A 26,246-nucleotide genomic window follows, 5' to 3' on the forward strand; every position below is an offset into this window, starting at 1 on the left:
CGTGAGTACTACAATTGTATGAGACTTTTAGGTGATCTCAGACTAACTGGGTGGGGATCCTGACCTCCCATAGTGGGCAGGGAGGTACATGCTGTGTCTTCTATCCCCCCATACCTGTTTTCCAATTGTTTCCTGTCATTGTCTTGGAATGAGATTACTTAGTTTTGTCCTGATCCTTGCCGGAGTTCCTTGACTGGGAGGGAAACAGTCGAATGTATAGTTATAGTTTTGGGAGATGATATTTTTTTCCTTGTAAATCATCTCTCTGTTATGCATTGTATTATGTTTAGTTTACATATTATATTATATGATTGGTAAACATTTGAGTGTATTCCTCTTAGTTGGGACCTGTGCTTGTGTCTGGATGAGACTTTTAGGTGATCTCAAACTAAGTACTTTAACGGTGTGCTCTTGGAATCTACATCTGTTCCCTATTTGAACCCGTTCCCCTTTGTCTTACCTTTTCTTTTGTGCTTTAATTGTAATTCTAGAACTTTTTACTATCCTATTCTCTTCCTTTTTACTGGCGCTGATATGACCTTAATGTGTTGCAAGCGCCGTAAAACCCTTAAAAACAAAAACAAACAACATCTCAGACTAAGAACACTAATAAGTGGAATCTACATTGATACCCTTTTTAACCAATTCCCCTATGTCTTACTTTTTCTTGGGTGCTTTAATTGTAATTCTATCAGTTTTTAACTCTTACAATTTCTTCTTCTTTACTGGTGCTGATATTACCTAAATGAGTTGCAATTGTTGTGAAACCCTTAACAAATAAAACAATCATTATTTATCCAATCCTGGGTGGGGTTCCTACCTCCCATAGCGGGCAGGGGGGTACTTGCTGTGTCTTTTATCCCCTCTTATCTGTTTTCCAATTGCTTTCTGTCTTTGTCTTGGAATGAGATTGTTTGGTTTTGTCCTGACCTTGGTCAGAGTCCTTGGCTGAGAGGGAAACAGTCGAATGTATAGTTATAGTTTTGGGAGATGATATATTTTTCCTTGTAAATCATCTCTCTGTTGTTATGCATTGTATTATGTTTAGTTTACACATTATATTATATGATTGGTAAACATTTGAGTGTATTCCTCTTAGTTGGGACCTGTGCTTGTGTCTGGATGAGACTTTTAGTGATCTCAAACTAAGTACTTTGATAGTGTGCTTTTGGAATCTACACCTATTTCTTTTTTGAACCAATTCCTCTTTGTCTTCCCTTTTCTGGGATACTTTATTGTAATTCTATAACTTTTTACTATCCCATTTTCTTTCTTTTTACTGGTGCTGATATTACCTAAATGAGTTGCAATTGTTGTGAAACCCTTAACAAATGAAACAATCATTATTTATCCATTGCAGTGAAAGCAAAGAAGGCTAAGAAGTCCTCTGCCACCACAGAGGGTCCTAGAGACCAGAGTGAGGACAGCGATATTGAGACAGGGTCAGAAAAGGAGGAGGGAGAAGTAGTGAAGTCTGCTGTGGAGAAGGACAAGGCCAAGGAAAGAAGTCGGGAGGCCAGGAATCGAAGGGAGAGTGAAAGAATGAAATCAGACAATGACAGGGACAGGTAGGGGATTTGGGGGGGGGGTGGGGGGGGTGTTTATCCTTTGTATTTGTCTAGGTTTTTCATTATTAATTACAACATCCTGTTTATTTTTCGTTGTATTTTTATTCCTCCTCCTGCTCCTCCTCTTGATTCCTCTTCACCTTCACTTTCTCTTCTATGCTAAAGATATTACATTCTGCAACAATTTCATGTAAGTTATTACTGTAGTTGATTTGAATATGTCATCCATATTAGCTTATGTGTGTTTTGTTTTAAATGAAGTCTAAATTTTGATTACACCAAACCTTTTTATTTTTTTTAAAACTCCTTTGCCTTTTTTTATACTCAAGATTTCAGTTACTCATCACAGTGTTCACCTTTATATTTCCAATCGCATAGAAATCTCAAACCTAAATGTACATCATTATTATTATTATTTCCAGTTCACCAGAAGGTAAAAAATCTGGCAGTAAAAGCACATCAGGCAAGCATTCATCCAATCGTAACAAAACATCCAGTCGAAGATCCCCCACACCTGACAGGAAGGGAAGACAACAGGAGCAGCGTGGGAAGAGAAGACGGTCGGAGAGCAGGAATCGAAGCTCTAGTCGTGGTCGGGATGGCCGCGACATCAGGAAATTGAGAGGAGATAGAGACAATCGTCGTCGGGATTCTCCGGTGAGGTCGAGAAAACGATCCTCGTCCAATTCAAGATCCCCCAAGAGGAAAGATTCCCGTAGAGATAAAGATAGGAGAAGACATTCCCGATCCTCGTCAAGAGATGACAGGAAAAATGGCCCGTTGCGAAATAGCAGGCGGCAACGAAGAGACGTCAACAGCCGAAATGCGAAAGATGAAAGGGATAGAGATAGAGACAGCACCAGGAGGAGAAGAAGGGGTAGTGTAGGCAGCTCATCGAGTTCTGATGACGATGACACAGCTATGGAAAGGTGGAGGAATATGAGAGGGTGAGTCAAGTTTGAGCTGAAATGTGTGCAGAAGGCCCTCTTACCATTTCGCTTTTCATTGAATCATTCCTCTGTGCATTATGCCACTCGTCTTCGGACCGGAAGTTCCTGGGGTTGAGTCCCGCTCTGTGCGAGCAGGGCTTAGTTGAGTCCTTGGAAAAGGCTCTATACTCACATTCTCTCATCATACTCTGGTGTAAAATGAGTACCTGGCCGTTAACAGCATTGTCTCTGTCCGGTAAAAAATTATAATATCGCCTAACAGGTGTTCTGTCTCGTCCTATACGTTAGGTGCTGCTGTTAGCTCGGGAACCCTTGTAAAGCGCTTTGAGCATGGGCATAACGACTCTGAAGGACTTAAATGAAAGAAATTAAATGAAAATGGCCTGAGGAAATTGTATTCTTTCTCTTTAGTAAATCAATTTTATAAGTTTTTTTCCCAAACATAATACCGTTTTTAGACAACTGGTCCAATAGTACAGGTCTCTGCTGATTTTTCTTTATCAAAATTCAGTCGGTTTTTTTCCTGAAAATATACATTGAGTATTAGTCTGACTTCATTATCCGCTCCCTTTTCCCCCTATTCCCCCATACCTCAAAAAAAAAAAAAAATAAAATCAAGAAAAAGAAAAGACCTAGGAAGAGTTGATTGCTTGAGTCAGTTCTGGTTAACATTAAATCACGGTTAATAATTTTCCGTATGTTTACGAAATTCAGTATGTTATAAACCCTCAGTATATTTTCCAATGACCTGCTAAATGGAAAAAAAGTAAAGTACATAATGTCTTTTTACTGGAATTCAGTGCTTAGAAATGGGTCGGTCAATGTGTTTGCATAAAATATCAGTAAATTTTTGCCGCCTGAATTGGCAACCCTGATTAAATCTAACATTTTCCTCCTAATATATTTTTAAAAATCCAGACCCCAGAAGAAGAAATCGGAGAGTCCACCCCCCACCCACTGGAAACCTGGACAAAGGTCATTACGACCTGGTTCTAAAGTAGAGAATAAGTAAGAGTTTCTTTTTAAATTTTTATTGATTATGTTTTATCTACAATTCTATTTAGTGACCGTTGACTTATTTTTATTTATCTTATTCATTTTTTTGTTTCCTGAAAAATGATTTGCATGGTCAAGTTATGGTTATTATTTATTTATTCACTTATTAATCTATTTATTTTTTCTGTCTATATTCATATTTATTTTTTTATTTATCTATTTAATTATTTTGGTAATTTCCTTTACCGATATTGATTTGAAATCAATAAATGCATGGTTCATATTGGCAATTGCCTAAAATAAACCTTTGAATTGAATATTTACATGGCCGACAACCGTCCTGATAAATTTGGGACTGACCTGATTAGGCAATCTGGGGAGTGAAAAAAATTGGACTGTTTTGTATGTGTGGAAATGATCCTTGAGTGTCCCAGGATTTGGATTTATGATTGACTAGAAAATTAAAACAAGGAACAGAAATGGCTTTAAATCTAGATTATATTATTATACAGTAGTCCAAACATATTTATGATTGACTAGAAAATTAAAACAAGGAACAGAAATGGCTTTAAATCTAGATTATATTATTATACAGTAGTCCAAACATATTTATGATTGACTAGAAAATTAAAATGAGGAACAGAAATGGCTTTAAATCTAGATTATATTATTATACAGTAGTCCAAACATATTTATGATTGACTAGAAAATTAAAACAAGGAACAGAAAAGGCTATAAATCTAGATTATATTATAATACAGTAGTCCAAACATATTTATGATTGACTAGAAAATTAAAACAAGGAACAGAAAAGGCTTTAAATCTAGATTATATTATTATACAGTAGTCCAAACATATTTATGATTGACTAGAAAATTAAAACAAGGAACAGAAAAGGCTTTAAATCTAGATTATATTATAATACAGTAGTCCAAACATATTTATGATTGACTAGAAAATTAAAACAAGGAACAGAAATGGCTTTAAATCTAGATTATATTATTATACAGTAGTCCAAACATATTTATGATTGACTAGAAAATTAAAACAAGGAACAGAAAAGGCTTTAAATCTAGATTATATTATTATACAGTAGTCCATACATATTTATGATTGACTAGAAAATTAAAATGAGGAACAGAAATGGCTTTAAATCTAGATTATATTATTATACAGTAGTCCATACATATTTATGATTGACTAGAAAATTAAAATGAGGAACAGAAAAGGCTTTAAATCTAGATTATATTATTATACAGTAGTCCAAACATATTTATGATTGACTAGAAAATTAAAACAAGGAACAGAAATGGCTTTAAATCTAGATTATATTATTATACAGTAGTCCAAACATATTTATGATTGACTAGAAAATTAAAACAAGGAACAGAAATGGCTTTAAATCTAGATTATATTATTATACAGTAGTCCAAACATATTTATGATTGACTAGAAAATTAAAACAAGGAACAGAAATGGCTTTAAATCTAGATTATCTTATTATAACAGTAGTCCAAACATATTTATGATTGACTAGAAAATTAAAACAAGGAACAGAAAAGGCTTTAAATCTAGATTATATTATTATACAGTAGTCCAAACATATTTATGATTGACTAGAAAATTAAAACAAGGAACAGAAAAGGCTTTAAATCTAGAGAGCTGAGCCGGTGTTACCAATACTTAGCTTCTATAACCAGGACAAATCATTCGTTTGGACAGAAAAATAAATAAAAACTTACCGCTTACCGTCAAAAGCAGTTTAGATTTGAAGATACATTTGTTTTCTATCAAAAAACATTCGGTAATGGACAATCCTTGATGAATTTCAAAAGTTGTGTTGAAATTATATCCTAATTGTTTTCATGTTTAATTCCTCGCGAAATCGTGTGTGTTTTTCGTCTGATTCAGTGGTTGGTGCCCCCTAGTGCCAGCCGCCTGCCGCGCAAAACAAAGGTTTTTTAAAAAGTTTATTGAGAAAAGATACGGAAAAAAGTGTCCCTAGATAGGTATGCAATTTGGTGCATAAGTGCAGTAAAAATTGGTGCGCAAAATTAGTTCGTAGAGTATGCGAGACTGTGTGTGTGTGTGAGTATGTGTGTGTGTGTGTCTCTTTCTTTCTTCCTTTTTTTTTTGGGAGTGCCTACGTACACGGTAACGGGGCATCTAGCCTCAGGATCTATGTACACGTAAACCGGTTTACCGTTGCAACATTCTGCTCGTGTGTGTGTGTGTGTGTGTGTGTGTGTGTGTGTGTGTGTGTGTGTGTGTGTGTGTGTGTGTGTGTGTGTGTGATTTTTTTTTTTAATCAAAACAATTTTAACCATTAATGGCGAGATTCCATCTTACACTCCCCAAACTCCAGATCTTAGTCTTAATGTTATCATTAAAAGACAAGCTTTGCGATTTATAGTTTAATTGAAGCCCGAGTCGAAATATACTCTTACTACTGTTCTCTTGGTGGAAACGATTTATTCTGCATAAGCAATCTGGAGAAAAAAAATCAGTGTCACTGTAAAAGGTTAAAATATCACGAAGTACGCACCGTGAACACCGCTGTAACAATCCTTTGATCTACGTCATCAGGCAACCCATTGTTTCTTTCATCTTTTCCCATTCCCCCTTACTATCCCCCCATCCCCCGCCCACCTCTCTCTCTCTCTCTCTCTCTCTCTCTCTCTCTCTCTCTCTCTCTCTCTCCTCTCTCTCTCTCTCTCTCTCTCTCTCTCTCTCTCTCTCTCTCTCTCTCTCTCTCTCATAGTGTTATCCCTCCCCCTTCCCATCTCAATGTAAAATGAAAACGTTCTGCTGTTTGCAGATACATGTATGATTGTTTTGTTTTCTCTCTCTCACTAGGCTAGGATTAAAAACCAAGACATCAGGTAATGGGTGTCTAATGCCAAAGTATAGATTCTTTGGCCAATTTAGTCACGTATGTGGCAGCCCAGCTATTTATTATGTTCTGCCTATAACACACAATAAGCGGGATTCTGGGGGTGGGTACGAAAGAAATCAAGGTCATAAGTAACCGTGCACAAGAGCTGTATAGGGAATTGGTTTCTGGGGGTCTTGCAAATACCAAATATTTTATGGAAAGCTCTTTCGAACTCCAAGACGTCTGGTTTGTTTTGCTATCTTGGAACAAACGAAACAGAGATGTCTTGATGTGTGACCTAGTTGTCTGATTTTGTGACCTCGATGTAAGGTATTGTGACCTAGATGTATCCTTTTGTGTGTGCAAGCCATGCGGGTAAGTACAGCGATAGCTTGCCAGTTGAGGAAAAAAAGGAAGAAGCAACGTATCCGCATTTGAAAAACAAAACAAAAAAACAGAAAAAACAAAACAACTTAACCTTTTAAAGGCGAATATCAATCTTACTTGGACCAAAAATAAAATCTTACCGTTTTCCTCAAAAGACAAAAAACAAATTACAATTTAAAAACTTGAGCTTTTATATAGAGCAATATCCACCCAACGTGCTCAAAGCGCTTTTTATCAATATTCTTACTGCTCTTATGGTGGAAACGTTTTTTTTTCTGCGTTAAAAAATAATATAAATGAAGACTATTATTTGAAAAACAAAAAAATCAGTGTCACTGGCAAAGGCTTGAGACTCCTACGGCACTTGCTAATCATAAAAAAGGAAATAGCAGCAATCAACAATATTAAGGTGAAAAAAAAAAAGAAGAAAAAAAAGTGGGGGGGGGGGGGGGAGAGCAAACCCAGTAGCAATGCAACCTTTTAGCGGCGAAATTCGATCTTTGACCTAACACCAAATCTTCTATCATCAAAAAACAAGTAACGGCAAAACTATTATAGACAATTGAAGTCCGAGTTGCGATAGTCTGACTACTCTCTTGGTGGAAACGCTGTATTCCCCGTTAACAATAATAAAGATAAAAGCAAACTACTATCTAAAAGCAAAAAATTAGCTTCGCTGTTAAGGGGTTAAGAACACCTGCAACTGCAACTGCCAGCATCCTTGAGATGCTCTTACGTCACCAAGGTCACCAATCGACACGTCTCCCTCTCGTCGGCATGCATCCCCCCCCCTCCACTCTTTCAAGGTGGTGGTGGCGGCGGATAAAAAAGGCCTTTTTCTCTTTCATTCAATCAACTGGTCTGCTGGTGGACCCTAGGCCTCTCTACAAGTCCAAGAAATAATACTCACTTTTTCTCTGCTCCAACGAAAATATCTAACCCCTACCGGTCTAATTATTTGTAGCAGACGACAAATTTCTCAAAACGGTCACGTGACACTATAAAAACAACACAGGAAGTCCATGAAAGCTTATTTACGGCATTTCCTTTGAACCGTGTAAACAACAAAATTTTGTTTTCATTCGACTCAACGGGTCAGATTGGCCGGTATTTTTTTAACGAACTAAAGTTCTGAAAAATCAAAATGTTTCTTAGAAAGTTGAAAGATGCTAATTTTTGAAACAGAGGTAGGTTTTTAAAAAAAATCTTTATATTTTACGTGAATGCATGCTCAAGGCGAGTTGGACGTGCAGCGGAGGTTGGTCGGCCAAAGGCCCACCTCTCTAGATTATATTATAATACAGTAGTCCAAACATATTTATGATTGACTAGAAAATTAAAACAAGGAACAGAAAAGGCTTTAAATCTAGATTATATTATTATACAGTAGTCCAAACATATTTATGATTGACTAGAAAATTAAAACAAAGAACAGAAAAGGCTTTAAATCTAGATTATATTATAATACAGTAGTCCAAACATATTTATGATTGACTAGAAAATTAAAACAAGGAACAGAAAAGGCTTTAAATCTAGATTATATTATTATAACAGTAGTCCATACATATTTATGATTGACTAGAAAATTAAAACAAGGAACAGAAATGGCTTTAAATCTAGATTATATTATTATACAGTAGTCCAAACATATTTATGATTGACTAGAAAATTAAAATGAGGAACAGAAATGGCTTTAAATCTAGATTATATTATTATACAGTAGTCCAAACATATTTATGATTGACTAGAAAATTAAAATGAGGAACAGAAATGGCTTTAAATCTAGATTATATTATTATACAGTAGTCCAAATATATTTATGATTGACTAGAAAATTAAAATGAGGAACAGAAATGGCTTTAAATCTAGATTATATTATACAGTAGTCCAAACATATTTATGATTGACTAGAAAATTAAAATGAGGAACAGAAATGGCTTTAAATCTAGATTATATTATTATACAGTAGTCCAAATATATTTATGATTGACTAGAAAATTAAAATGAGGAACAGAAATGGCTTTAAATCTAGATTATATTATTATACAGTAGTCCAAACATATTTATGATTGACTAGAAAATTAAAATGAGGAACAGAAATGGCTTTAAATCTAGATTATATTATTATACAGTAGTCCAAATATATTTATGATTGACTAGAAAATTAAAATGAGGAACAGAAATGGCTTTAAATCTAGATTATATTATTATACAGTAGTCCAAACATATTTATGATTGACTAGGAAATTAAAATGAGGAACAGAAATGGCTTTAAATCTAGATTATATTATTATACAGTAGTCCAAACATATTTATGATTGACTAGAAAATTAAAATGAGGAACAGAAAAGGCTATAAATCTAGATTATATTATTATACAGTAGTCCAAACAATATTTATGATTGACTAGAAAATTAAAACAAGGAACAGAAAAGGCTTTAAATCTAGATTATATTATTATACAGTAGTCCAAACATATTTATGATTGACTAGAAAATTAAAACAAGGAACAGAAATGGCTTTAAATCTAGATTATATTATTATACAGTAGTCCAAACATATTTATGATTGACTAGAAAATTAAAATGAGGAACAGAAATGGCTTTAAATCTAGATTATATTATTATACAGTAGTCCAAACATATTTATGATTGACTAGAAAATTAAAATGAGGAACAGAAAAGGCTATAAATCTAGATTATATTATTATACAGTAGTCCAAACATATTTATGATTGACTAGAAAATTAAAACAAGGAACAGAAAAGGCTTTAAATCTAGATTATATTATTATACAGGTCCAAACATAATGCTGTTTTGGGTCATGACGATATTGTGAGTGAGGGTGTCCCGTTTCAGCTCTTTGAAAAGGTCGCCACTATGTATTTAGGGGACAGCGTGGCTCAACGGTACGGTCTTTGCTTCGTACCCAAAAGTTACCGAGATCGACTACCCGCCTCGTTGTGTGGCCTTGAGCAAGTCACCTCACCCTAGCTCACTTTGCGGCTCTGCACTGCGGCTGATGTCTGGGTTATTCCAGACTTCCCTTGGGATAGACCCAAAAGACAAATGTCCCCATCGGGGATGAATAAAGGGAATTTTATTTTTATTTAATTTTCAAATTTATTTATTCTTTTATTTTATTCATTCATTTATCTTTATGCTGTGCAGAAGGTCGTAATTTTTACTTGGGCTGAAATGACATAAAAGTGTGACAAGTTCCATAAATCGCCTAGTTAAACAAGGAGTCTGGCTATGTCCTGATCAGATGTATTTTATTTTTACTTGGATTGTTTCTAGGCCTATGGACCCGCTAGACGAGGCTCCACTGTCCATGCTGCAGGAGACGGAGGCCCTACTCAAAGCCCAGCTGGCTGCCGCTGAAAGCGTGGAGGACTCTTCCCCCACCCCGCCACCCCCGACAGCCACCACCAACCCCACTGTTGCTGCTGGCAAGATACAGTTTAACCTCAACACAAACTCGGAGCACATTCAGTACAACGTCGTCACTGGTGAGTGTCAGAGCTGTTAGGCCCATAGAGCCAGAGTTTTTATTGTTGATGTTCATTTTCAAAGGAAGAAGAGAATAAAAGATTGATACCCCGTCTGCTTGGGGGTCCCGATAGTTCAATTGGTAGAGCACTCGCTTCACGCGCAAAGAGATTTTATTTCTGATAGTAATATCTGTGTAGTTTGGTTAGTTTATCAATCGCTGTCATTTTATTTGGTGAATAGTGACTGTTCCGGCTGTCTGTATCAGGCCAAATGAGGTGTGGTTATGTCCCCTTCTTCCATCACGAGTTTAATCTATAAAAGCACTCGTACAATTCTTCCTCAATGCTTCTTACCTAATACCCATTCGCATCAAAGTCTAATGAGGTAACTGTCTAAACATAGAGTGGGGGTGGGGGGGAGGGAGGGGATGCATCTAAGCATTGTAGTGTTGTTTCTATATCATGACGAATTTGTTGTAATCTCTTGTTTCAGTGGATAAACAGCGTCCTGCAACCAAAACTACCACAGAGTTACCAGCTGTGGAAAATTCCAAGGCCAAAGGTCAGCGGTCTCGATCATCATCGAGGTCAAGGTCTCGATCGAGGTCAAGCTCCAACAGTTCAAGGTCAAGGTCAAACCGATCCAGTTCAAGCTCTCCTTCCAGATCGAAGGAAAGAAGACAGCAGAAGAAAAAGAACGGTGCCAAGACTCTTCAAGCCCAGAAGTTCAAGTGGCAACCGCCAGAGGAAATGGATGTGGATGATAAGGACGAGGTAAGATCAATCAATAGGATATGCATACCTGCCAACCCTTCCGCTTTTGGCGGAATCATTTCATTCCTATTTTCACTCTTCCTTTTATTCCCCATTGTCTCTAAAATTCCGATTTTCAATAATGAATGATGATGGTAAAAAGAAAAAAAAATGGGTGGGGGGGGGGGAAGTTTTAAAATGATTGTCTAAAGGGAGCTAAGTAAGAAAAATAATTGCTCTCCTTTCCCCCTTTCCATTACCCAGAACATGTGATGTGTAATTTTGCCAGCTGTACCAGAATACCGTCTTTAGGATTATCAATTGTTAATAATTTCCTATTTTTTTTTGGTCTGAAATTCCTATTTTCTGACATTCTGATTCCATTTTTGGAATATAAAGGGTTGGCAGATTTATTTTTTTTCACTCAAAATTTATAATTTATATTGTAAAGTGCCCAGAGCTTGTGTTTTACACGAGAATGAGCGCTGTATAAATGTGTATTATTATTATTATTGGCAGATGTGTATATGGATATAGTCATGTTGTGATCTAGCACAGACAGAGCTACCAAATTACCTCATTCCCCCAATTTTTTTTGTCCTGGATTCTCCTGCCTTTTTTTAAAAAAAGGATCTTATATAAAAGTCCTGGCATTATTTTTTCCTCTTAATTTAAAACAAAATTATTTCTAGAGTTTATTTAGGCCTTTCCGGGCCAATAACCATAATTTTTGTCAGAACAAATTATATCATCATCATCATCAAAAACAACAACAACAATAATAATATTAATAATAATAATAATAATAATAATAATAATAATAATAATAATAATAATAATAATATATAATAATAATTAATAATAATAATAATAATAATATAATAATAATAATAATAAATAATATTAATAATAATAAATAGTAATTAGTAATAATAATAATAATAATAATAATAATAATAATAGTAATAATAATAATAAAAATAATAATAATATAATAATAATAATAATAATAATAATAATAATAATAATAATATAATAATAATAATATAATAATAATAATAATAATAATAATGAATAATTAATAATAATAATAATAATAATAATATAATAAAATATGATATTATAACAATAATAGATAATAATAATAATAATAATATAATATTAATAATAATATAATAATAATAATAATAAAAATAACAACAATAATAATAATAACAAGAATAATAATAAAATAACAACAATAATAATAATAACAATAATAATAATAAAAATAACAACAATAATAATAATAACAATAATAATAATAAAAATAACAACAATAATAATAATAACAATAATAATAATAACAACAACAATAACTTCCAACATTTTTCTAACATCAATAGAAAAAGCATAACAACTTTGACGATTTCAGCTATGGTGTCATGTCTACACCACTTTCTACAATGCCCAGGTCATAGCAACAACAATGTTACAATTTTAATATGTGGGGTTGTGGATAGCTCACACGGTAGAGTCACAATCTCCCCGGCCAGGTGGAGTTGTCGTACCAGTAAGGTTGCAGGTTCGAGCACCCATCGCCGCCGCAAAGTTTTTATTCTCTGTTGTCTTCTGGCACTTTCCTACTCACTTCATTTCTTGTTACTTCTAATATGTCTAATCTGAAAGTCTATAAAATGTTTTTACCAGGGGGGGGGGGGGGGGGGGTTGAAAATATCAAAGTGACAAATTAGAATTAGGGAGCAGGGATTGGTGTCAGATAAAGATCTGAAAAAAATATCTATGAAACAGTGCCAGACAAAACTGAGATAAACTAAAAAAAAAAAAAAAAGAATCTAAGAAAAATCTGCCTGCCTTGACCATGTCTGACAGGTCACCAGGAGGTTTGAGGTTCAATCCCCAGTTGAGGTAAGCTGATTTCTTTTTCTTTTTTTTGAGGTGTTTTTTTTTCTTGGTTTTCCTGGCACTGTTTCATACACACTTTTTCAGATTTTTATCTTACGTCAGTGTCTGCTCCCTAATTCAGATCTGACTATCACTACGAAACATTCGTAGAATTATGAAAATTAAGCTCCACTTTCAGAACTTTATGAGCATCTCTTAAGTCATTAAAACTGATTGAAAATGGAAGTTGATGCCAGAATGCATCATTTGAAGGATATTGAAGTTTTATTTATTCCTTGTGATGGTAAATTGTTGATTTTTTAAAGTTGACTATAGTTTCAACTGTTTATCTCTTTAAGAACTACGAATTTTTAAATTTTCAAGCAGGCAAGTCATTTTGACAACAGTGTGAAGGTTAGTATTGACTGTAATTAATCCCCACCATTCTGTTTGTCCATCCCATTTCTGGTCATACAGGCTGTCACCACATCTTTGGCATCATCTGCCCCTCTCAAAGAATCATCCAGTCCCAGTCTGAAAATAAAAACGCCTGCCTTGCCTCCTTTGAATCAGCTGGTGGAGCAGACAGCCGAGATGGCCAAGCGGAGGGACAACAGCAGTGCCATCAATGTCAAAGCGGCCGGGTCGGAAGAGGAAAACCCAGAGGACAAGGAAGCCGGGAAGCCAACTGAAAACAAGGATGGGAGTTCCAAGAGTAAGAGTCGTTCTCCAACCCGTCGAAAACGATCTCATTCCTCCTCCTCTTCTTCCTCTTCCTCATCGTCTCGTTCTCCTTCACCGAAGAAATCGGCAGCGAAGCAGCAAGATGACAAAAATAAAGAGAAAGAAAAGGATTCCCGATCTCGTTCCAAGTCAAAGTCCTCGGACGATTCTGATGAGAGAAGGTCAGGTTCGGAATCTCCCACTCAGATACGGAAATCGTTGCTGCTTCAGCAAAGAAGGAAAACAGAGGAACAGCAGCAGACGGACCAATCAGGCAAGGCTTCTGCTGCCAGGTCGTCTTCATCATCACCTGAACCACCACCAGTTATCAAAAGAATTCATAGGTCTCGTTTCGACATCCCCCCACCGGGGTACAACAATGCCAACACAGCATCGGAAACATCCGATGTTAAAAATAGCCTTGATTCTATTCCCACCCCTGTTGCTGCCACTTCCTCTTCTTCTACTACAGTATTTCATTCGTCATCAATAGGAGCTGGTTCCACATCAACAGCCGATAGAATTTCTTCCTCCTCTCCTCCTTCCCCACCTCCACCCCCTCGCCCTACCAACCCTGTAGATGTGTCATCGTCGTCTATTTCAACACTGAATCTGCCTGGAGGAGCAGGAGAAAACATGTCCATATCTCTTCTGCCTCTACCGCCTCCACCACCCCCTCTCAGTCACATCAACACCAACACAAGCAGTGATCATGTCCCACCCCCACCTTTACCCCCTCCCTTCTCATCGATGCCCGAGGACCATGGACTCATTCCCTTACCGGACTCAAAACCAGTCAAGTTTTTATCTTCATCTCAAACGTCATCTTCATTGTCCTCGTCATCTTCATCTACTCCTGCTCCTGTCACTTTTGCTACAGCTCCTAGTATACCCCAAAGCAGCTCCTCGTTACCCATAATCCCATCTTTGTCACCGTCTTCATCATCAACATCGTTATTATTGACTAAAGACTCAACAAGTGTGGAGCTCTCCAATGTGCCACTGCCTAGTGAAGACAACTCCACCTTGAAAAGTTCAAAATCTTCTGTTTTAGGAGGAAGCATAAGTAGTGGTAGGGACAAAGACCGTCCCAAAAGATCATTGTCATCATCATCATCATCGTCGTCTTCGGATGAAGAAAATAAGAAGTCATCCTCCAAATCTAAACCTTCGTCCTCGGAGAAAGCAAAGAATGTGGACGAAGAGAAGGAGAAATCGACCAGTAGCCATGGAAGGACCAGTGCTGACAAATCTAAAAAAGATAAAAAAGACAGCGAAAGTGTGAGGGACAAGGAAAAGAAAGGAGAGAAAAAGTCTGACAAAGACGTTTCCGATTCCAAATCTGAGAGGAGAAAGGCCGAAAGTAGTAGCAGTGTTAGTTCCAAAAAGGAAACGTCATCGTCCAAGAAAGAATCTAGCAGCAGTAGCGCCCGGAGAAAGTCACGTTCAAGGTCAAGGGAGACAAAACGTAGAAGGCGGTCCAATTCACCCAGCAGTCGTAATAGAAGGTCGAGGTCAAAAGGTCGGAGGTCACCTGTGAGGCCAAGGTCCAGATCACCAAGGAGACCCGTTGTCAGGTAAATGAATTTAACTAAAGGCTAATTTGTAGGTCTTTGACAACAAAATGAAATTCGGGTGAGAAAGTTTAAAGTAAGATTTTACAGATAGAGATTATTCAGAAACCTTTAACTTTGCAGAGCTTGAACGATAGTCTTGTGGTTTGAAAGATAGTCTTGTGGTTTGATAGATAGTCTTGTGGTTTGATAGATAGTCTTGTGGTTTGATAGATAGTTTTGTGGTTTGATAGATTGTCTTGTGGTCTGATAGATAGTCTTGTGGTTTGAAAGATAGTCTTGTGTTTGATAGATAGTCTTGTGGTTTGATAGATAGTCTTGTGGTCTGATAGATAGTCTTGTGGTCTGATAGATAGTCTTGTGGTCTGATAGATAGTCTTGTGGTTTGAAAGATAATCTTGTGGTTTAATTGATAGTCTTGTGGTTTGAAAGATAGTCTTGTGGTTTGATTGATAGTCTTGTGGTTTGATTTGTGGTTTGATTGATAGTCTTGTGGTTTGATAGATAGTCTTGTGGTTTGAAAGATAGTCTTGTGGTCTGATTGATAGTCTTGTGGTTTGATAGATAGTCTTGTGGTTTGAAAGATAGTCTTGTGGTTTGATAGATAGTATTGTGGTTTGATTGATAGTCTTGTGGTTTGATAGATAGTCTTGTGGTTTGATAGATAGTTTTGTGGTCTGATAGAGATAGTCTTGTGGTTTGAAAGATAGTCTTGTGGTTTGATAGATAGTCTTGTGGTCTGATAGATAGTCTTGTGGTCTGATAGATAGTCTTGTGGTTTGATAGATAGTTTTGTGGTTTGATAGATAGTCTTGTGGTTTGATAGATAGTCTTGTGGTTTGAAAGATAGTCTTGTGGTTTGATAGATAGTCTTGTGGTTTGATAGATAGTCTTGTGGTCTGATAGATAGTCTTGTGGTTTGATAGATAGTCTAGTCTTGTGGTTTGATAGATAGTCTTGTGGTCTGATAGATAGTCTTGTGGTCTGATAGATAGGCTTGTGGTTTGATAGATAGTCTTGTGGTTTGATAGATAGTCTTGTGGTCTGATAGATAGTCTTGTGGTTGGATAGATAGTCTTGTGGTTTGATAGATAGTCTTGTGGTTTGATAGATAGTCTTGTGGTTTGAAAGATAGTCTTGTGGTTTGATAGACAGTCTTGTGGTTTGATAGATAGTCTTGTGGTCTGATAGATAGTCTTGTGGTTTGAAAGATAGTCTTGTGGTTTGATAGATAGTCTTGTGGTCTGATAGATAGTCTTGTGGTTTGAAAGATAGTCTTGTGTTTGATAGATAGTCTTGTGGTCTGATTGATAGTCTTGTGGTTTGAAAGATAGTCTTGTGGTTTGAAAGATAGTCTTGTGTTTGATAGATAGTCTTGTGGTTTGATAGATAGTCTTGTGGTCTGATAGATAGTCTTGTGGTCTGATAGTCTTGTGGTCTGATAGATAGTCTTGTGGTTTGAAAGATAGTCTTGTGGTCTGATTGATAGTCTTGTGGTTTGAAAGATAGTCTTGTGGTTTGAAAGATAGTCTTTTGGTTTGATAGATAGTCTTGTGGTTTGATAGATAGTATTGTGGTTTGATAGATAGTCTTGTGGTTTGATAGATAGTTTTGTGGTCTGATAGATAGTCTTAGTCTTGTGGTTTAATAGATAGTTTTGTGGTTTGAAAGATAGTCTTGTGGTTTGAAAGATAGTCTTTTGGTTTGAAAGATATCTTGTGGTTTGAAAGATAGTCTTGTGGTTTGAAAGATAGTCTTGTGGTTTGAAAGATAGTCTTGTGGTTTGAAAGATAGTCTTGTGGTTTGAAAGATAGTCTTGTGGTTTGAAAGATAGTCTTATGGTTTGAAAGATAGTCTTTTGGTTTGAAAGATAGTCTTGTGGTTTGAAAGATAGTCTTGTGGTTTGAAAGATAGTCTTGTGGTTTGAAAGATATGTTTTGGTTTGAAAAACAGTCTAAAATCTTGTCTTCATACCTTTAACGAGTTAACTGTCGTTCTCTGGAAGACAAATATTTAAATATTTGGTCAGAAAACTCGTCCTTCAAATATCCATTGATTTAAACGACCTTCATCTTTGCAAAAACTCTCAATTCTGAGACTTTATTGCAGATCTCGTGATGTCCCAGGTTTGAGAGTTTTTTTATTTTTGGCCAAGATGAGGGTCATTTAAATTGATGGATATTCGAAGGACGGTTTTTCTGGCTAAAATTTTTAATAAATGTCTTTTGCAGAGTACGACAAGGAATAATTAATTTTAAGAAAATTTAAACGAAATTAACCTTGATCACTATTTTATCCAATCACCTTTCAAATTTTTACCATCTATCACTGCTCACACACCGTCCCTTTTATTTAAAAAAAAAAAAAAGAGTTAAATAGTATCATATCTTTAGAACTTTTAAAATATGCTAGACCTTCAAGGACTCACTGGTTGCTTTGGATCATCTTGACGTACTTTGGAGCATCATGACCTGTTACGCATAGTTTGATGATCGTAATGTTGGTTGTTTTTGTTTTTTTTTTTTTTGGGGGGGGGGGGGGGGGGTGGATTTCTCCCTTCCTCTGTCTCTAAAATATGTGTGGCTGGCTGAGAAAACCCAGAAAGATGAGCAAATTTCATAGTTATGTATGCAGTTGTGTAGACCACATCTTTCTGATATTTACCACTTTAAATTTTCTTTCTATGTCTATTAGAACCCAAGTTATAAATTTTTTTCTGAATAAAATTTGTTGCCATGGGAAACACTTTATCTTCATCATATCTCGAATCGAAGCTTGCCGCATTTTCCCGGGTTTTCTCAGCCAGCCTCACATATATCTCTCTCCTCCCTTCTGTCTCTCTCTCTGTCTCTCTCTCTCTCTCTCTCTCTCTCTCTCTCTCTCTCTCTCTCTCTCTCTCTCTCTCTCTCTCTCTCTCTCTCTCTCTCTCTTTCTTATTTTTTCTTTTTCTTTTTCTTTTTTTTTTTTTTTTTTTTCTCTCCGGTCTTCCCATTTCTATGGAATTTGACTAAAGTTTTTATTTACATTTAGTTTCAACTGACATTTTATCTTTTCCCCACTGAAGGTCTTCAAGAAATCGTAGGGATGGACGTTATGACAGGTCTCCACCTCGTAGAAGGTACGTGTGACATTGCTATTTCCTGTCATGTACAAGTACAGTGTCATTAACATTGCCACATGTCTGTGGAGGTTGTGAAAGGCTTTCTTTAGTGACTTTTTCTTCTTCTTCTTTTTTTTAAAATTTTTAAAATGTGGCGTGAATAGATTTTAAAAATGTTATTACAACACATTCGTGATAAAAATGAAAGAAAAAGTCTTCACTGATGTGGACATTCTCAATATACGTAGAGGAGAGGATAATAATTTTTTTTTTTTAATTGAGCTTTTATATAGTGCAATATCCACTAAATGTGCTCAAAGTATTATTTTTCTTGCAAATCATCCCTCTGTTATGTACCGAAAAAAGTTTTTAAGACAAATATATTATTTTTATCTTTACATTGGAGTGAATTCCTCTCATTGGGATCCTGTGCTCGTCTCTGGATAGTACATTGATACTGATAGTTTTCTCTTGGGATCTACGTCTGTACTGTTCCCTATTTGAACCAACCCCCTTTGTCTTACTTTTTCTTGAGTGTTTTTAATTGTAAATCTAGAATATTTTTTTTTACCATTCCATTTTCTTCTATTTTTACTGGCGTTGAAATGACCTAGATGTGTCACAAATATGTCAAATCCTTAAAAAACAACAAAACACAACAAAACTCGGGCTTCTGGATCTGAGGTATAAGCAATGCCATGCTATTTGAAATACTAAATATGCCAGTGCTCCTAAAGTTATTCTAAATTTGTTTTGATTTGGATGGGTGTTTGTATTGTTGGTCATTCATTACTGTTATATCTGATATTACTGTTTCCTTTCCTTGACCGTGTTTCAGATCCCGTTCAAGGAGTCGAGATCGACGTCGTAGGCGCCGATCTAACAGCCGGAATCGTCGTGGAAGAAGTTCCTCCAGAAGCAGTGGTAGCAGCAGTGACAGCAGCAGGGAGAGAAGACGATCCAGGAAAAGATCTTCGTCCTACAGTGACTGAGGCGCAACCTGAATATTTTATTTTGGGTCTGGAATTAAATATTGGTGGGGGGTGTGTGGGGGGGGGGGGGGGGACTCTCCCGTTAACATGGAACCCCCCCCCCCCCCCCCCCCCCCAAAAAAAAAAAAACGTTTAAAAATGTTCATATTTTTTTTATTGAGGGCTGGAAAATTTATCGGGTTTTGCTCATTTTATTTTTTATTTCTTTTTGATAATTTTTTTTTTTTTTTTTAAATGTGACTGTGCGTTGGTTGGAAAGAAGTCAATTGTCATTTCAAATAAGAAATAGGACTGTTTTTAGAATGTCTGAAATTGTCATTTCAAATAAGAAATAGGACTGTTTTTAGACTGTGTGAAATTGTCATTTCAAATAAGAAATAGGACTGTTTTTAGACTGTCTGAAATTGTCATTTCAATTAAGAAATAGGACTGTTTGTATAAGGCCTGAAAGTGTCATTTCAAATAAGAAATTGGACTCAGTTTTTAGAAGGCCTGTCATCAGTTTTTAGAAGGTCTATCGTCGTCTTTTAGAAGGCCTGTCATCAGTTTTTAGAAGGTCTATCGTCGTCTTTTAGAAGGCCTGTCATCAGTTTTTAGAAGGTCTATCGTCGTCTAAGTCACAACTCCTTTAGTATTTGGTCTTCAATGGATTAGACCAGTTTCAGTTCTTTCTGTCACTCACACAGTGCTAATTATAGAACATAATCATTTGAACAAGGGTGTATGAAACTGCCAGATAAAGGAAGAAAGAAAAATACAAAAAGAAAAGCCTAAAAAAAAAAAAATCAGTCTCCCTCAACTGTGGATTGAAGCTCAGACCTCCTGATTACTGGTAGGTCGTGCTCCAGAAGGTCAATTACCATTCGAAGAAGACTGATTTTTTTTTGGGATGGTTGTTTTCTTGTGTTTTTCTTTCTTGCTTTTTCTGACACTGTTTCATACACACTTTTCCAGATGTTGGCAATGAAATGAGCGACTCACTCAAAGAGAAATTTCCCTGGTAGGAATAGAAAAATATATTTTAGTGAAATGTCTGTTTTGTTTTATTTTATATTTCTTTTAAAAAGTATCTAGCAGTGATGATACTTTTCTGCGGATCCGTGGAAATCCGCGGTTTTCTTTCCTTTCCTCGGTTTTCCTCCTCAGATCCTCGATCCGCGGATATTTCCTTCATTTCCTCCTTTTACTTTTTTTTTTATATAATAAATCTTTAAAAAATACCTCCTTTTAAAAAAAAAATATATATATATATATATATAAAATTTCCTCCTTTTACTGGACTCTGGGCGTTTTAAAATTGTACTCAAAAGAAGTCATCCTGCCTACTTTCCTGTGGTGCAAGAATGTTCTAGGTGAGTTTTTCGTTTTTCCGAGACTTTTCCTCCTTTTTGACTTTTTGTGAGTATCATCACTGGTATCTAGGATTCATCAAATTCGTTTATTTGTTTCATGCCTTTGTGTGATTTAAGTTTTACCACTGTCTATAGTTTATTATTTTTTCCCCCTTTCTCTCTCTCTCTTTTTTTTTTCTCATAAAAATGTTTTTGTCTGTTGATTGGGCATGCAGGGGATCAGTGATTGTTGAATCAGCAATATTGTATTGTATTGTATTGTATTTTATAGCCTGTTGGTTTTAAGACGAGAAATGATAAATCTTGTTGAGACTCTCCTATTCCCATTGTTACAATCAGCGCCACGTACAAAATGGTGGTCGATCATATTTGGGTTTCAAACATTTAGTTTTATATCGCGATATATTTATGTAGGAACGATTACCCGAGGGACAACTGTGTCATGTCATCTTCTAATTTGTAAATAATTTAAGCAATTGTAAATCTAGAATTTTTCGACTCTTGATTCCTTGTGGACCATAGAGGGGCTGCAAAAGCACTTCTTCCATCTGACTTGGTTTTTGGAGGTCTTCTTTATCAGAGCCCAGGTTTGTCTGGCTGGCTGCCTTCAACTCGGTCTCGATGCTTCGGTCAAGCTCTTTCCTTGCTGGTTCCAGTCCCAGTCCATAAGGTAGTATTGTAGGAGATCCAGTCTATGCTGCCTCTTCAACTGGGTGGGGTTCCTGGCCTCCCATAGTGGACAGGGTGGCACTTACTGAGTTTTCCTATCCCCTTGTAGCTTTTTTCCACTTTGCTTTCTGTCTTTGTCTTGGAATGAGATTACTTGGTTTTGTCCTGGCAATGGCTGGAGTCCTTGGCTGGGAGGGAAACAGTCAAATGCATAATTATCGTTTTGGAAGATATGTTTTTCCTTGTAAACCATCTCTCTGTTATGCATTATTATATTTGTGTTTTCAGATGTGTAATGTAAATATTTGAGTCTATTCCTCTTAGTTGGATCCTGTGCTTATTCCTCTTAGTTGGATCCTGTGCTTGTGTCCGGATGAGACTTATCGGTGATCTCAAACTAAGTAAATTGATCGTATGCTCTTGGAATCTACATCTGATCCCTATTTGTTCCCAGTTCCCCGTTGTTTTACTTTTTCTTGGGTGCTTTAATTGTAATTCTAGAACTTCTTGCTATCCCATTTTCTTCCTTTTTACTGGCGCGGATATGACCTAAATGTGTTGCAGTGTTGCAAGCACTCTAAAAACAAAAAAACAACACCGACTCGTCAATGGTTGGAACCGTTATCTCGGTGGTACTACAACAGAACCGTTATCTCGGTGGTACTACAACAGAACCGTTATCTCGGTGGTACTACAACGGAACCGTTATCTCGGTGGTACTACAACTACAAGGCAGATATTGGACCCTCTTTTGACTCGGATTACTCCCTTATCTTTACATCACAGAGGTAGCTCTAAGTCGTCGTCGCATATCTGCTCAGGTTGTCGAGGTTCTGGGGTTCGATCCCTAGACTAGTTGAAATTTTAAGAGGATTTTGTCTTGTACTCTCTCCCCCCCCCCATTTACTTTGTCTGACACTGTATCTGTGTAGTTTTCCAGATCTGTTAACTATTATGTCTATGGCTGTAAGTATTGTAGGAGTTTTTGGCGTAGACAAAGATAGAGAGCCAAGTTGGAAAACAAATATTGTAGGGGTTATAAAGGACACAGTAAGTGACCTCCCTGCCCACTATGGGAGGTCAGGAACTCCACCCGGGTGTCGGTGATTGGAAACTTGATCGATATCAACCATAATGTCTAATAGCCTCCATGTAATATTGTAGATCAGTCTGCTGACTCGTCTATGGTTGTTACTGTCATTGCATCTCGTTACTACAAGGCGTATAATTGTAATTCCCTCATAATGGATGACCTCCCATAGTGGGCAGGGAGGTACATTCTGTTGTTTTCTATCCCCCTATAGATAGAATGCGCTTGGCCAAGGAGTTCACAACATTGCCATCCAGAAGTATAACGGACCAACACACAAACTCTGTGTAACCATGAACTTATATAGTCTGGTTAATACAGTTTAGTGAGAACAACTCACAAACGCGGATGGCAAAAACAATAACAAAGGCCTGAATGACGTCATCTGCATACTATCTATCTCTGTTTTCCAACATGCTTTCTTTCTTTGTCTTTGAATGAGATTACTTGGTTTTGTCCTGGCCCTGGCTGGGAGGGAAACAGTCAAATGTTAGTTTTGGGAGATGATCTTTTTTTTCCTTGTAAATCATCTGTTATGCACTATATTATGGTTTGTTTATGTATCAATATATGATTATATGATTTGTAAACATTTGAGTGTGTTCCTCTTAGTGGGGACCTGTGCTTTTGTCTGGATGAGAATTTAAGTGATCTCAAACTAAGTCTGATGGTGTGCTCTTGCAATATACATCTGTTTCCTATTTGAACCAATTCCCCTTTGTCTGCCTTATTCTTGGATCCTTTAATTGTAATTCTAGAACTTTTTACTTTCCCATTTTCTTCCTTTTTACTGGCGCTGATTTGACCTTAATGCGTTGCAAGCGCCGTAAAACAAAACAAACAAAACATAATGGATAAAATTACCAGATACTTCTCGGTGTCTAAAAATAGTCAACAAATTTAAAATTTTGAAGGTGTTCAGTTGATTTAGGACAACCTGTGTGTTGTAATGTTCACTATTCTTGTTGTTATATTGTTTTTTGTTTGTTTTTTTAAAAAGGTATTTATCTTTCTTTTGGTTATTATCGATATTATGATTATCATCGCCAACGTTGTTTTTAACAAATACATACAAATGACTAGTTGCAATACAAGTGACTAGTAATTGTAATACAAGCGACTAGTTGTACTACAAGTGACTAGTTGTAATACAAATGACTAGTTGCAATACAAGTGACTAGTAATTGTAATACAAGCGACTAGTTGTACTACAAGTGACTAGTTGTAATACAAGTGACTAGTAGTAGTTGCAATACAAGTGACTAGTAATTGTAATACAAGCGACTTGTTGTAATACATGTGACTAGTTGTAATACAAGTGACTAGGTAGTAGTAGTAATACAAGCGACTAGTTGTACTACAAGTGACTAGTAGTTGTACTACAAGTGACTAGTAGTTGTACTACAAGTGACTAGTTATAATACAAGTACTAGTACTACAAGAACAAGTGACTAGTTGTACATGTGAATGTGACTACTAGTTGTACTACAATTTGTTTTTATATTGGATGTTCGATAGATTGTGATTGATTGTATTTAAATTTGCTTCAATGAAACATTAAAAGTTTTAATACTTTTCATTTGTCTTGTTCATTTCTTGTATACAGTGGTTGGATGGGAGCATCACCCTTGAATCATATACCTATGATGTTCGCATGGGTGTACGATCCGATAGTGATGTCGTTTCTTCTTCTCTTTACTAGCCTATCCTGCTTCTTTGGTTTGTGATTGTATTTTTGACAGGGATATTTTTTTTTCTGTAAATTTCCTGCTGTTTGTTCTTGGTTATTTATAATTTAGCTTATGATATCTTTAGGTTATGATTTTGATTGACATTTGTACTATTTTTGTTAGATTGCTTGTTTTTTTGTTTCAGCGGTCTCTCATATAACCTCAATTGTGTTGGAAGAGACCTAAAGCAACAAACAAACAAAACAAACAATATACAGTGGTCTACTTGAGCTTTCTACAGCACAATATCCACTAAACATGCTCACTGGGTGGGGATCCTGACCTCTCATATAGTGGGCAGGGAGGTACATGCTGTGTCTTCTATCCCCCCATACCCGTTTTCCAATTGTTTCCTGTCATTGTCTTGGAATGCGATTACTTAGTTTTGTCCTGATCCTTGCCGGAGTTCCTTGGCTGGGAGGGAAACAGTCGAATGTATAGTTATAGTTTTGGGAGATGATATTTTTTACCTTGTAAATCATCTCTCTGTTGTGCATTGTATTATGTTTAGTCTAAATATTATATTATATGATTGGTAAACATTTGAGTGTATTCCTCTTAGTTGGGACCTGTGCTTGTGTCTAGATGAGACATTTAGGTGATCTAAGTACTTTGACGGTGTGCTCTCGGAATCTACAACTGTTCCCTATTTGAACCAATTCCCCCTTGTCTTACCTTTTCTTTTGTGCTTTAATTGTAATTTTAGAACCTTTTACTATCCCATTTTCTTCCTTTTTACTGGCGCTGATATGACCTTAATGTTCTGCAAGCGCCGTAAAACCCTTAAAAAAAACAACATAAACGTGCTCAAAGCAGTGGTGGTTGGAGTCTCCCATTGGGAGGAAGTATGTTTGGGTGTAATTCAGTCCACAACCCTGTCTCTCTTTTCCCCCTATGAAAAATAACAAACAAAAATGAATATAACAGCTTTTTTTTTAAAAAAAAGAACAAAATACCAAACATTTCGGGCTCGAAACCTTTCTTCAGCCAACAACAAAAACAATACATGACTAAAAAAAAATAAACTGGGTGGGGTTCTGGGGAAAGCAGACCTTCCCAAGTACCTCCCTGCCCACTGGGAGGTACTTGCTGTGTCTTCTATCCCCCTGTACCTGTTTTCCAATATGCTTTCCGTCTTTGTTTTGGAATGAGATTACTTGGTTTTGTCCTGGTCCTGGCCAGAGTCCTAGCTGGGAGGGAAACAGTCAAATGCATAGTTATTGTTTTGGGAGATATTTTTTTTTTCTTGTAAATCATCTCTCTGTTATGTGTTATTTTGAATGTATAATGTAAGGATTTGGGTTTGAGTGTATTCCTCTTTGTTGGGATTTTGTGCTTGTGTCTGGATGAGACTTATAGGTTGCGGGTGGTTGGATGGGAGCATCACCCTTGAATCATATACCTATGATATTCGCATGGGTGTACGATCCGATAGTGATGTCGTTTCTTCTTCTCTTTACTAGCCTATCCTGCTTCTTTGGTTTGTGATTGTATTTTTGACAGGGGATATTTTTTTTTCTGTAAATCTTCTGCCTGTTTGTTCTTGGTTATTTATAATTTAGCTTATGATATCTTTAGGTTATGATTTTGATTTACATTTGTACTATTTTTGTTGGATTGCTTGTTTTTTTGTTTCAGCGGTCTCTCATATAACCTCAATTGTGTTGGAAGAGACATAAAGCAACAAACAAACAAAAAAAAAAAAGACAGGTTATCAAACAAATACATTGGTGGTCTGCTCTTGGAATCTACATCTGATCCCTATTTGTTCCCAGTTCCCCTATGTCTTACTTTTTCTTGGGTGCTTTAATTGTAATTCTAGAACGTTTTACTATTCTATTTTCTTCCTTTTTACTGGCGCTGATATAACTTTAATGTGTTGCAAGCGCCGTAAAACACTTAAAAACAAACAAAAATAATAAAACATCAATGACAGAGACTGTTTGGTAATGTTTTTATATTTTCATTTTGTTTTTTTTAAAGAAGGGTTTTGATCCTGAAACATTTTGTGTTTGGTTTTTAGTTTTTTTTTTTTAACTGGGTGGGATTCCTGATCTCCCATATGGCCAGGGAGGTATATGCTGTGTCTTCTATTCCCAAGTATCTGTTT

General features: G+C 36.2%; 1 protein-coding gene across 1 annotated transcript in view; it reads left to right on the top strand.

The window, feature by feature from the left end:
* LOC144957860 (uncharacterized) overlaps positions 1-20,079 on the top strand; it is a 57,532-nt gene extending 37,453 nt beyond the window's left edge. Inside the window, exons 14-22 of the mRNA XM_078889342.1 lie at positions 1,361-1,568; positions 1,991-2,515; positions 3,437-3,526; positions 10,076-10,287; positions 10,763-11,043; positions 13,384-15,206; positions 18,268-18,321; positions 19,142-19,785; positions 19,830-20,079. Of these exons, the coding sequence (XP_078745468.1) occupies positions 1,361-1,568; positions 1,991-2,515; positions 3,437-3,526; positions 10,076-10,287; positions 10,763-11,043; positions 13,384-15,206; positions 18,268-18,321; positions 19,142-19,295 (3,347 nt within the window). The 3' untranslated portion in view covers positions 19,296-19,785; positions 19,830-20,079. The remainder of the gene's footprint in view (positions 1-1,360; positions 1,569-1,990; positions 2,516-3,436; positions 3,527-10,075; positions 10,288-10,762; positions 11,044-13,383; positions 15,207-18,267; positions 18,322-19,141; positions 19,786-19,829) is intronic.
* Positions 20,080-26,246: the final 6,167 nt, after the last annotated feature.

The sequence above is a fragment of the Berghia stephanieae genome, chromosome 12, assembly GCF_034508935.2.
Source record: "Berghia stephanieae isolate SIO BIC M18660-M18661 chromosome 12, UCSD_Bste_1.3, whole genome shotgun sequence".
NCBI lineage: Eukaryota > Metazoa > Mollusca > Gastropoda > Nudibranchia > Aeolidiidae > Berghia > Berghia stephanieae.